The sequence below is a fragment of the Cherax quadricarinatus genome, chromosome 55 (assembly GCF_038502225.1).
Source record: "Cherax quadricarinatus isolate ZL_2023a chromosome 55, ASM3850222v1, whole genome shotgun sequence".
NCBI lineage: Eukaryota > Metazoa > Arthropoda > Malacostraca > Decapoda > Parastacidae > Cherax > Cherax quadricarinatus.
In genome coordinates this window covers 8,030,583-8,043,760 of record NC_091346.1, presented here as the reverse complement: position 1 = coordinate 8,043,760, position 13,178 = coordinate 8,030,583, and the positions used below count along the sequence as shown (strand labels likewise).

At 38.6% G+C, this 13,178-nt stretch overlaps 1 protein-coding gene across 8 annotated transcripts in view; it reads left to right on the top strand.

Moving 5' to 3' along the window:
* The window catches only part of LOC128698979 (26S proteasome non-ATPase regulatory subunit 9), a 69,296-nt gene extending 61,751 nt beyond the window's left edge, over positions 1-7,545 (top strand). For all 8 annotated transcript variants that reach the window (XM_053791481.2, XM_053791483.1, XM_053791475.1 and 5 more), the window contains 2 exons: positions 3,301-3,409; positions 7,073-7,545. In XM_053791481.2, the coding sequence (XP_053647456.1) occupies positions 3,301-3,409; positions 7,073-7,077 (114 nt within the window). In that variant the 3' untranslated portion in view covers positions 7,078-7,545. The remainder of the gene's footprint in view (positions 1-3,300; positions 3,410-7,072) is intronic.
* The last annotated feature ends 5,633 nt before the right edge of the window (positions 7,546-13,178 follow it).

Sequence of the window (13,178 nt, the reverse complement as noted above, 5' to 3'; positions counted from 1 at the left end):
CCCTATAATTTTTGCATTCTCTTTTGTCCCCTTTGCATTTATAAAGAGGGACTATGCATGCTCTCTGCCAATCCCTAAGTACCTTACCCTCTTCCATACATTTATTAAATAAAAGCACTAACCACTCCAAAACTATATCCTCACCTGCTTTTAACATTTCTATCTTTATCCCATCAATCCCAACTGCTTTTCCTCCTTTCATTCTACTCACTGCCTCTTGAACTTCCTCCACACTCACAACTGGCTCATCCTCACTCCTACAAGATATTATTCCTCCTTGCCCTATACACGAAATCACAGCTTCCCTATTTTCATCAACATTTAATAGTTCCTCAAAATATTCCCTCCATCTTCCTGATACCTCTAACTCTCCATTTAATAACTCTCCTCTCCTATTTTTAACAATCAAATATTAAATATTTATTAAATATACATATACAGTGGACCCTCGGTTATCGGCTGTAATCTGTTCCAGAAGGTCAGCCTAAAAGCGAAATGGCCTAAAACTGTAATAATATTTTCCATAAGAATTAATGTAAATACAAGTAATCCATTCGAGACACCCAAAAATATTTACAAAAAATAATTTTTTTAAAGATTAATTATAGTTTTACATACACAAAACAATGAGAACTAAATAAAATAAATACATGAACAATTAAATCAGTATTACATACCTTTATTGAAGGCTCTTGTTGGCTTATGGAAGACAGGGTGTTGGGGTTATTGTTTGGAAGGGATATCCCACTCCATCATAAAGACTTCAGGTAACAAGTCCCTCTCTGGGGTTACTTCCTTTCTTTGTCTTTTAATGCCACTCGGACCAGCTTGAGAGTCACTGGGCACCTGTTTCACAAAATAACTGTCCAGAGTGGTCTGTTTCTGGTGTCTCTTTAAGATTTCCTTGAAGTGGGACAAGGTTTTGTCACTAAACATGTTGCATATATGGCTTGTTTCAACTTGGTCAGGGTGGTATTTCTCCACAAACATTTGCACCCTACTCCACATTGCACAAATCTCCTTAATCTCTGAAGAAGGCACCTCCTTCCCTCCCTCTTCCTCCTCCTCCTCTGAAGCAAGTTCCTCATCTGGGATCTGTTGCTGTTCCAGATGAAGCTCTTGCAGCTCTTCAGTGGTTAGCTCTTCCCTGTGGTCCTCCATCAACTCTTCCACATCCTCACCACTAACCTCTAACCCCATGGACTTCCCCATTGATACAATACTTTCGACAACAGGTGTAGGGTCCTCAGGGTCAGCCCCAAACCCTTCAAAATTCCTCTCTTGGACACAATCTGGCCACAGTTTTCTCCAAGCAGAGTTCAAAGTCCTGGAAGTCACTCCTTGCCAAGCCTTACTTATAAGGAATATGCAATAGAGGATACTAAAACGATTCCTCCAGAACTCTCTTAAGGTCAAATGAGTGTCCGAGGTCACTTCAAAGCACCTTTGAAACACAGCTTTGGTGTAGAGTTTTTTGAAGTTTGAAATGACCTGCTGGTCCATGGGCTGGAGGATGAGCAGGAGCATTGTCCAGTACCAGGAGGCACTTCAGTGGCAATTTATTTTCAAGGAGATATTTTTTCACACTGGGGCCAAACACATTATTGACCCACTCTTTGAAAATTTGCCTTGTGACCCATGCCTTATTATTAGCTTTCCACATCACACACAATTTATTCTTGAAGACATTGTTTTTCTTGAACACACTGGGATTTTCAGAGTGATACACCAGTAAAGTCTTCACTCTGAAATCCCCACTAGCATTAGCACAGAACAGAAGAGTAAGCCTGTCTTTCATAGGCTTGTGCCCTGGCAGTGCCTTTTCCTCCTGAGTATTGTAGGCCCTCTTTGGCATTTTTTTCCACAATTGAACACTTGTTGGGGAAGGAATCCTTCAGCCTTTATGTACCCCTTGAATTCCTGCACGAATTTTTCAGCCGCATATTTGTCAGAACTTGCAGCCTCACCATGCCTTACCACACTGTATATGCCACTACACTTCTTAAATCTCTCAAACCAGCCTTTACTGGCCTTAAATTCACTAACAGCAGCACTTGTTCCAGGCATTTTTTTTACAAGATCTGCATGCAACTGCCTTGCTTTCTCACAAATAATCGACTCCGCAACACTGTCTCCCGCTAATTGTTTTTCGGTGATCCACAAAAACAATAACTTCTCCATATCTTCCATTATTGGTGACCTTTGTTTCATTATCACATTTACTCCTTTCACCACATCAACTTCCTTGATTTGTTCTTTCTTTGCCAGGATAGAAGTGATTGTTGATTTGTTTTTCCTATATGTACATCCTGGCAAGCTCAGGCACTCGAATGCCACTCTCATATTTTTCTATTACTTCCTTTTTAAATTCCATCATGTTTCTCACTTTCTTTACCAAAGGAACTTTATTAGGAACTTTCTTAGGGGCCATGGTTACTTATTTCGCAGTTGCACTTAATGAATAACCACCAAAAACAATGGAAATGTTTGGATGAATAAGCAGAAGCTTCCTCACTTGCCCAGAGACACAGCAAGACTGACGTGAGTGGCTGGCGGCCAGCTGCTTATGCATCCCATACAGCTGATAAGTGAAATAATGGCTGATAACTGGAAGCCGAAAAACCGGCCGATAAGCAGAACAGTTGATAACCGAGGGTCCACTGTATACGTATAATTTTTTTAACACTGCTGTTTCCCACCAAGGTAGGGTGACGCAGAAAGAAAGAATATTGTTATAGTCAGTTAAATAGGATTCTTATTTAAAAAGTCATCATCATATATTTTCAAGGCAATTGTGTGATTGTTTGTAATGAGGTGTGGAGGGGAGAGGAAGAAATGCTAGTGCTCTCCTGCCATGTTGAAGGAAGGATGTGTTCAATTGTTTCTCTTTCCAGACCAGATTTTGCTTGTAACAGGTAAATACTGAAAGTGTAGAGAACTATGGAAGCTTTGAGTGTGTTTTGTGGAGAATTTATTGTACTCTTAAATTTACCCCAAAGTGTGAAGCTTGCCTGCATATTGGCAGCATTGTCCGTTTTTTCTATCACATTTCACATTTTTCCTGCCCTTAATAATGACATCTTCTTTTAGGTTTGATAACTTTATCATCACTGGATGATTAGCCTCTGTATAGCAAAATCGTTATTAACAGCACTGTCTCTGGTTTTATGAATGACAACAGGGTGGATTCTTTTTTAATAATGCAACAGTACATTGGCTGTGGCATCAAAGCTCTTAGCTTTAACATTTAGCACTGGACCATCCAAAGAGAGAGAAGTAATTGTTGAACTATATTTTCAGATTACTGTAAGTCGCAACGAGCAAAGTATCTCACTCTCCCTCACCCCTCGTCAGTGGTCTGGACGGGGTCTTCTCGGGTGCAATATTGTTCCTGTTGAAAAACTGGACCGTAAGTTATTATGGAATGTACAGTACAGTGTATTATAAGTTGTATTTATAACTTTAAAAAAAAATCACTGAAAAATAACCAGCTGCCAGTAATGAAGTTCATTTTCATATGCCACAAAGAAAGTTATTACAAACTTCCAAAGTCAAAATTTTCTTTGAATACAGTAGGCAATGAGAGAGCGTAACAAGGAATCTATGCAGACTTAATTTAAATTTGCAAAAGAAAAGTAAGATTTCACGAATCTGTCCATATTATAATTTTTTCACTACTATTCTCCAGCTAACAATTGTCAAAATAAACTGTTGCCATGCACACAATGTCTTCAGTAAGACCATTATTGTATGTACTCACTAATACAGGGAGAGTATTTTAGAAGTATAAATATTACTGATAAGGATGAGAGGGAAGGAGGGAGCAAACTGCAGTGCTAGGATGGCTTCTTTTCATTCTTAAAGTTAATACTCACTTCTTTTTTCTCATCTGTAACCCCCCACACACACATGCACACACACAAACAACTCGACTTTACATGGCAGTAATAACCCTAATGAACATATTTATCAGTTAACTTTTTTCTGTTTATTTTAATTGTCTTTGATTATCAGTTCTTCACATATATGTTCCTGGAATTTTGTAGAAATACAGTTGTCTATTCATCTTTCCCTCATGTTTTTCTTTCAAAAAAAAAAAAATCTTCATTACTATAAGGCAGCCCATTAAACTTTAACCCTTTGACTGTTTTGGTTGTATATATACGTCTTATAAGCCACCGTTTTTGACGTATATATACTCTCAAATTCTAGCGGCTTCAAATCAAGCCGACTTTGTGGTGTATTTTCGTATAGTATTTATGGTTGTATTCTCGTTTTCTTGGTCTGATTTGATAGAATGGAAAACATATTATAGAAATAGAGGTGATCTTGAATGGTTTTACTATGAAAAGAACCTTGAAATGGAGCTGAAAGTAGGGGAAATGTTTGATTTTTGCCAATGTTCAAAAGTAAACAAATAATGCCATTTTCCAATAAATGTCCAAGTAGCCATTCTAATATGCAGTCATGAATGGGTTGACATTATTTATACAATATTGCAGTAGTCTGCATAACAGTAAATCTTCTATTTTTTGTTTGAATAAAAATTCAAAATAGAAGGCAAGAGTAATATTAGAGGGGCCTGGAGACACGACTGATGAACAAAGAAAATGTTATTGTAGAGCCAGGAATGTCTGCATTGTTCATTCTGGACCCTATTTTGAAATTGTCATATTTTTTAATTTTCGTGAAATTGGCCAAATTGCAAATTTCTGACCACGTTATTGGGTAGTTGAAATCGGTAAAGGGGCAGTTTCTTGTACTCAGTCGATAGAAAAAAATGGAGTTCTAAAGAAATAGCTATGAGTTTGGTCGATTGGAACAATGGAATTAGCCGAGGTCACTAATTCGCGAGTGTAATTCCGTCAGTTTTCCATCAAATTTCGTTCTTTTGGTGTCATTACAATTGGGAAAAAATTCTCTATCATTTCATAAGAAAAAAAATAATGGGGGGGGGGGGGAATTTTGTGACACCAGGAGACACCTCAGGATTTGGGGTTACGACAGTCAAAGGGTTAAGCTGCTCTGTTGCAGCCCTATTATGTCCATTGATAGAATTTTAGTGCTCAAGTTTTCATGTTTCATAGTTTAGGAATCTTTACATGGCATTATACTCATATTGGATTAAGTAGCTAATCTTACATGGTCTTGTACTGTTAAATTGCTAAAATTATCAGATATAGGCACGTGTCTCTGTGGCTTAAAATGTTGAAAATGTTCACCCACTTTGACTTAAACAATAAAATACAATACAGGAGCAAAACAGACTTAGCAGCTTGCATTTGATGCTATACAGTATAAAATACTACAGCTTAACACTAGTGTACAAGAGACACGAGGACAAGAATGCATTTCCTAAACAGACACTGGCAACAAAAACACCACCCTGCTGGAAGCTGTCACAGTCCTATGTGATATATCACTTTGTACACCTTTAGCACTTTAATTTTTGTTTTTTTGTTTTTTTTCAACAAGTCGGCCGTCTCCCACCGAGGCAGGGTGACCCAAAAAAGAAAGAAAATACTTTCATCATCATTCAACACTTTCACCACACTCACACATTATCACTGTTTTTGCAGAGGTGCTCAGAATACAACAGTTTAGAAGGATATACATATAAAGATACACAACATATCCCTCCAAACTGCCAATATCCCAAACCCCTCCTTTAAAGTGTAGGCATTGTACTTCCCATTTCCAGGACTCAAGTCCAACTACATGAAAATAACCGGTTTCCCTGAATCCCTTCACTAAATATTACCCTGCTCACACTCCAACAGATCGTCAGGTCCCAAGTACCATTCATCTCCATTCACTCCTATCTAACACGCTCACGTATGCTTGCTGGAAGTCCAAGCCCCTCGCCCACAAAACCTCCTTTACCCCCTCTCTCCAACCCTTTTGAGGACGACCCCTACCCCGCCTTCCTTCCCCTATAGATTTATATGCTTTCCATGTCATTCTACTTTGATCCATTCTCTCTAAATGACCAAACCACCTCAACAACCCCTCTTCTGCCCTCTTACTAATATTTTTATTAACTCCACACCTTTTCCTAATTTCCACACCGAATTTTCTGCATAATATTTACACCACACACTGCCCTTAAACAGGACATCACTGCCTCCAACCGTCTCCTCGCTGCTGCATTTACCACCCAAGCTTCACACCCATATAAGAGTGTTGGTACTACTGTACTTTCATACATTCCCTTCTTTGCCTCCATAGATAACGTTTTTTGACTCCACATATACCTCAACGCACCACTCACCTTTTTTCCCTCATCATTTTTTTAATGTTTACACAAAAAAACTTGCTTCTATCAGGTCAGATAATTTAAGGGATATGAACATTTGATGGTAAGTCATATCCTAGACTATCACTAGGTTATGAGAAGTTGGCAGCATAAGAAAAAATCATGATGAGAGGAGTGGAAGTGTATTAGAATGATGTACTGTATTTTAAGGAAGAAGAAATTATAAGACTTGTGGATAAATGTAAATGAAAGCTCTATTGTCATTCGGAATTAATTTTTTTTAACACTGGCTGTCACCCACTGAGGCAGGGTGACATGAAAAAAAAAAATTATTTTTTACATTTAGTAATGTGTACAGGAGAAGGGGATACTAGCCCCTTGCTCCCGGGATTTTAGTTACCTCTTACGACACATGTGGACTTATGGAAGAAATTATTTCAAGACTAGGTGAGTGCTTGGTGTATTGGCATAATAATTTAAGAGCAGTTTACATTTTTTTAAATTTAATCGATTAATTTCTAACTTTTACTAAAGAGTTTGCAAACTGCTGTTGGTGGCATGTAGGGAGAATATGGTATATACAAACAAAAGTTTATTTCTTTGTAAAGATTACAATGTGTGTTTAAATTTCATAATATGATTGGTACAAAGAAAGCCACCATCATGCCAGGGCATTTTGGGCAGACTTAACCTAATACTTAAATAGGGCAAGATTTTGAAATAAGATTGGGTATAATAATACTAGTTCTTACCCTATAAATTCAAGTGTAAAAAAAATGTACATGTGTAGTTTCTCACAAATTTCTTTGCTTGCAGGTTGAGACTATCATTGAAGCTGCTTTGGTACCGGATGAGTTTTGCTCTTACAAGATTGTCATGTGTTTTGTGAGGAATTTCTTTATTTGTATACAAGTAAGAATATGTGACTAAATAGTTTAGAAAACCAGCAAGTTGATGAATGTTGCACAAGTTTCTCATTTATAAAATAAGAATATACTCAGTGTATTTCTGTGGAATTACCACCGATACATCTGTTATGGTATATTATAAGGTGTATCAAAGAATATTTGTATACAGTAGAATATTGCATTATATTGTTCACTTATTGAAAATTCGTAGTTTTTGCCTGATTTTTGCACCTTTTTTCATTTATATTAGCTGGTTACAATATAAATAATGCAGTTTATTTTTTTCAATTGCATTTGTGTTTATATTGCACTGTATTGTTTCTAGTGCAGAAATATAATGTTGAAATGTTTGAAAATTCAAAATAAATGTAAATCAGTAAACGTCTGCTTGCATCACCACCTGTGAACTCCATTGATGTTGATATTTTTGTCACACTACTTCAATTACCTGAAGCTTGAATTTTAGTAGTATTGAATAACTAAACAAAGTGAAATGAGCACTTGTCACTGCTCAGTAATAACCCACATGGAGACAAACTGGCAAACTTGAAAAATTACTTGATATGTATATCTCAAATACTCTGCTGAGGTCCTTTGCTGAAGAGGATCCCAGCAGGGGGGGGGGGGGGTGAAATATACACATCATTAAATTTTCTGAATTCAGTTTATCTGGAGAGAGTTCCGGGGAACAACGCCCCCGCGGCCCGGTCTGTGACCAGGCCTCCTTAGGTCAATGTCCCAGGATGCGACCCACACCAGTCGACTAACACCCAGGTACCCATTTTACTGATGGGGAACATAGACAACAGGTGGAAAGAAACACGTCCAATGTTTCTACTCTGGTTGGGAATCGAACCCAGGCCCTCGCCGTGTGAAGCGAGAGCGTTAACCACCAGGCCACCAGAGTTATGTTTTTATTATAAATATTGTAAAAACATTTGAAGTGAGACATTTTGTGAGCAAGTAACACTGTATATGACTCTTCTAAGTGTGTGAAGTAAATAAACATATCGTTGGAATGAGGAGTTGGGTATACAGGTAAAAAGTTTTCTTTAACATTGGGTTAAACCTACATTAGATTACAAAATGATTATGAATAGCTAATCTGCCTTTGGTTTTTCTACCAAGGCATAAAAGTATAATTAGCAGGTAAGTTGTACAGTGTCATCATAGTGTAGTAATAAAAAATGTTGGCTTTTTATTACCATGTAGTGCAATCATGCTGAAATGGCATTAACCCTTTCACTGTCGAGACCCTTGCTCACAAACTTGCTCTCAGTGCCGAAGAATTTAAAAAAAAAATATTTCTTTTCTTGTGAAATGATAGAGAATCTTTTCCCAATGATAAGGACACCAAAAGTATGAAATTTGATGGAAAACTTACAGAATTATGCTCTCGTGAAGTTAGCGGTCTTGGCGATATATACGCATCGGCAATTTTGCCCACTTTGAGCCCTATTTTCGGCCAATTCCATTGCTCCAGTCAACCAAACTCATAGCTATTTTGCTAGAACTCCATTTGTTCTATCGACTGAGTGCAAGAAACTGCCCATTTACCAAATTCAACAACCCACTGGACCACTATGACATGGTCCTGGATGCTGTAGAGGATAAACAAAATACAGATGTAGTATACACAGACTTTGCAAAAGCTTTCGACAAATGTGACCACGGTGTAATAGCACACAAAAGGGATGATAAAGGAATAATGGGAAAAGTTGGTAGATGGATCCACAACTTCCTGACAAATAGAACACAAAGAGTGATAGTAAACAGAGTAGAGTCCCAGGCAGCCACAGTAAAAAGCTGTTCCACAAGGCACAGTACTACTCGCTCCCATTCTATTCCTCATCCTCATTTCTGACATAGACAGAGATGTAACCCATAGCTCCGTGTCTTCCTTTGCGGATGACACCCAGATTACCATGGCAGTGACCTCTATCGAAGACACCACAAGACTCCAAGCGGACATCAACCAAATCTTTGAATGGGCCACTCAAAACAATATGAAGTTCAACGAGGAGAAGTTTCAACTACTCAGATGTGGGAAACTTGAAGAAATTAAAAATGTGTCAGGGTATAGAACAAATTCTAACCACACAATAGAGCAGAAAAGTAATGTGAAGGACCTGGGAGTGATAATGTCAGAGGATCTTGCCTTCAAAGACCACAACAGTATATCTACCTCATCTGCTAGGAAACTGATAGGATGGATAATGAGAGCCTTCAAAACTAGGGAAACCAAGCCCATGATGATTCTCTTCAAATCGTTTGTGCTCTCTAGGCTGGAATACTGCTGTACACTAATGGCCCCCTTCAAGGCTGGTGACATTGCAGACCTGAAGAGTGCACAAAGAACTTTCACAGCACACAGGGGCGCTATGAGTACACTGAGAGACAACACAATAAGTGTCCAGGGCACAAGACTGTTCAATTGCCTTCCAGCATACATAAGGGGGATTACCAATAGACCCCTGGTTGTCTTCAAGAAGGCACTGGACAGGCACCTAAAGTCAGTACCTGACCAACCAGGCTGTGGTTTGTATGTCAGGTTGCATGCAGCCAGCAGTAATAGCCTGGTTGATAAGACCCTGATTTACCATGAGGCCTGGTCTCAGACTGGGCTGAAACCCTGAAACCCTCTCCAGGTAAACTCCAGGTAACCCAATAAAGTGGTCAAAAATTGGCAATTTGGCCAATTTTACACAAATTTCAAAAGATGTCAATTTCAAAATAGGGTCGAGAATAGACAATGCAGACATTTCTGGTACTAAAATAGCATTTTCTCTGTTCATTAGTCACGTCTCCAGGCCCCTCTTATATTACTATTGCTTTCCATTTTGAATGTTCTTTCACACAAAATAGATTTACTGTTATGCAGCAGACTACTGCATTATTGTCATAATTGTATAAATAATGTCAACCCATTCGTGACTGCGTATTAGACTCGCCAGTTGGACATTGGTAGAAATTGAACATTTCTGCTACTTTGAGCTCAATTTCAAAGTACTTTTCTTCATGAAATCAATCAAAATCATTTCCATTTCTGTAATATATCTTCCATTCTATCAATTGAGACCCAGAAAACAAGAATACGACCATAAATACCATATGAAAATACACCTCAAAGTCAGCATTTTAAACCAAAAACATGGTCAGAGTTTTTTTTCTCATGCACTGCATGCTGCAGGTTTTTTTTTTTTATACAGCTAGCCCTCCATTTTTGCAAGTTCCACTTTCGCGAGCTTCGAACATTCACGAATGCCCATCCGCCTAATCATGTTTACCAAACAAATGCGGGAAAAAAGTACAGGAAAACGCTTTCTGCCACTTCCCTACTACCCTACCTCTTACTCCCTCAACTGGCAGCCTGCCACTCACTCGGTCATTGTCCAGTTACTGTTCGTATCCTACCATACACATGTATTTGTTTGGTGGTACAAGTATGGCCCCCCAAGCGAGCAGCAGCTGCTAAGTGCTCAAAGAAAGTCATGAATCTGGAGAAGGTGAAATTGCTAGACAAGTGTAGGGCAGGTTATTTGAGCAATTCTACCATTGGAAAATTATTTAATGGAAACGAAAGCACAGTGCACTCTGTCAAGAAAAATGAGGTGAAGATAAGGGTGGCACTAACATCTACTGCTCCTCCCTCAGTCAAGCAAGTGTCACAAGCAAGAAACAGTGCAATGTCTAAGATGAAATCAGCATTATTTGTGTGGATTTCAGACCAAAATAGAGAAGGAAATCCCATAGACAGCAATGCGATTCATGCAAAGGGAAAGACTTTGTATGATACGTTGGCTAGTGATGAGGCTAGCACCAGTGCAGAACCAGGATATCCTACTATCACCCTTCCTGACTTCCTAGCAAGTATAGAATGATTTGATAAATTTAAGAGACGGTTCTCCCTGCACAACCTGAAGATGAGTGGAGAATCAAGTTCGGCAGATCATGTTTCGGCAGGTACATTCCATGGCACTTTGAAAATTCATCGATGAGAAGGGATACAGGCTTGAGCAGGTGTGGAATATGGATGAAACAGCATTGTATTGGAAGAAGATACCTGCCAAGACCTTCATCACCAAGGAGAAGAGTGCGCCAGGGTTCAAGGTTGCGAAAGACCAATGCGCATTAATGCTATGTGCTAAGGCTGCTGGGCACTTGGTAAAACCAGGCATGGTAATGCCATGCAGTTACATTCCATATAATCACCTCCATTCAACTGTCATCAGTAACTGCATGGCTAAGTATCATCATCATCATCGTCATTGTCATCATCACAAGTCGTCAGAGCTCGTCTTTCTAACCTAATGAGTGGTGAGTGTTTGGTTTGTTCATTATTTGTTATTAAACCATAACATGTATATACAATATTTTACGATGTTTTCATGTGTTTTATGATTGTTCGTGGTTCAGTAGGATAAGAAAGCAGTATTGTTAGGCTAAGTAAATGCTTTTATTATATTTCCCTACAATATATTTTGTAGTAGTAGGTTGGTAGACAGCAATCACCCAGGGAGGTACTACCGTCCTGCCAAGTGAGTGTGAAACAAAAGCCTGTAATTGTTTTACATGATGGTAGGATTGCTGGTGTCTTTTGTCTGTCTCATAAATATGCAAGATTACAGGTACATCTTGCTACTTCTACTTACACTTAGGTCATACTACACATACATGTACATGTTTATTTATACACACTCATCTGAGTTTTCTTTGATTTCATCTTAACAGTTCTTGGTTTTATTACTTTTCCTTTTATATCCATGGGGAAGTGGAATAAGAATCTTTCCTCCATAAGCCATGTGTGTTGTAAAAGTCAACTAAAATGTCGGGAACAATGGGCTAGTAACCCCTTTTCCTGTAATAATTACTAAAAAGAATAAGAAGAAAATTGTCAAAGTGGGAAGTCTGAATGTGCGTGGATGTTGTGCAGAAGTTTGTGGTTATAGGAGGGTGGGTGCAGGAGGAAAGAGGATTGGTGGAATGATGAAGTAAAGGGTGTGATAAAAGAGAAAAAGTTAGCTTATGAGAGGTTTTTACAAAGCAGAAGTGTTATAAGAAGAGTAGAGTATATGGAGAGTAAAAGAAAGATGAAGAGAGTGGTGAGAGAGTGTAAAAGGAGAGCAGATGATAGAGTGGGAGAGGCATTGTCAAGAAATTTTAATGAAAATAAGAAAAAATTTTGGAGTGAGTTGAACAAGTTATGAAAGCCTAGGGAATGAATGGATTTGTAAGTTAAAAACAGAGTAGGGGAGTTAGTAGATGGGGAGATGGAGGTATTAGGTAGATGGCGAGAATATTTTGAGGAACTTTTAAATGTTGAGGAAGAAAGGGAGGCGGTAATTTCATGCACTGGCCAGGGAGGTATACTATCTTTTAGGAGTGAAGAACAGGATGTGAGTGTGGGGGAGGTGCGTGAGGCATTACGTAAAATGAAAGGGGGATAAAGCAGCTGGAACTGAAGGGATCATGACAGAAATGTTAGAAGCAGGGGGGATATAGTGTTGGAGTGGTTGGTATTTTTGTTTAACCCTTAAATGGTCCAAACGTATATATACGTTCTTACGCATAGCACCTCAAACGTATATATACATTTTATTTTTCCTGCCATCAAATTTGGCAAGATTGGCGTGAGATGCCTTGTCAGCATAGAATGGGTCCTAACACTCATTGTGCATGGTATTAAAAAAATCTGGGACCACTTAGTACCTTGTGGGAGTGCCAGTTAAATTGAGCGCCAGCTAGAGCAAACAGTGCGGCAAACACCAAGGATTCAGTGATGTAATGTCATATTAACACTCCTCTTTTAAGAGGAAAGTGATGTTAACCCCAAGTTTAGGGTCTATTTCTGTATCTCTGTCTTTCTCTGTCTATCTTTGTCTATCTCTGTCTACCTCTGTCTGTCTGTCTCTGTCTCTATCTTTGTCTATCTGTCTCTATCTCTTTCAATCTGTCTCTTTCTGTCTGTCTATCTCTGTCTCACAGGTACACATAAATACAAGTATACATAGTGT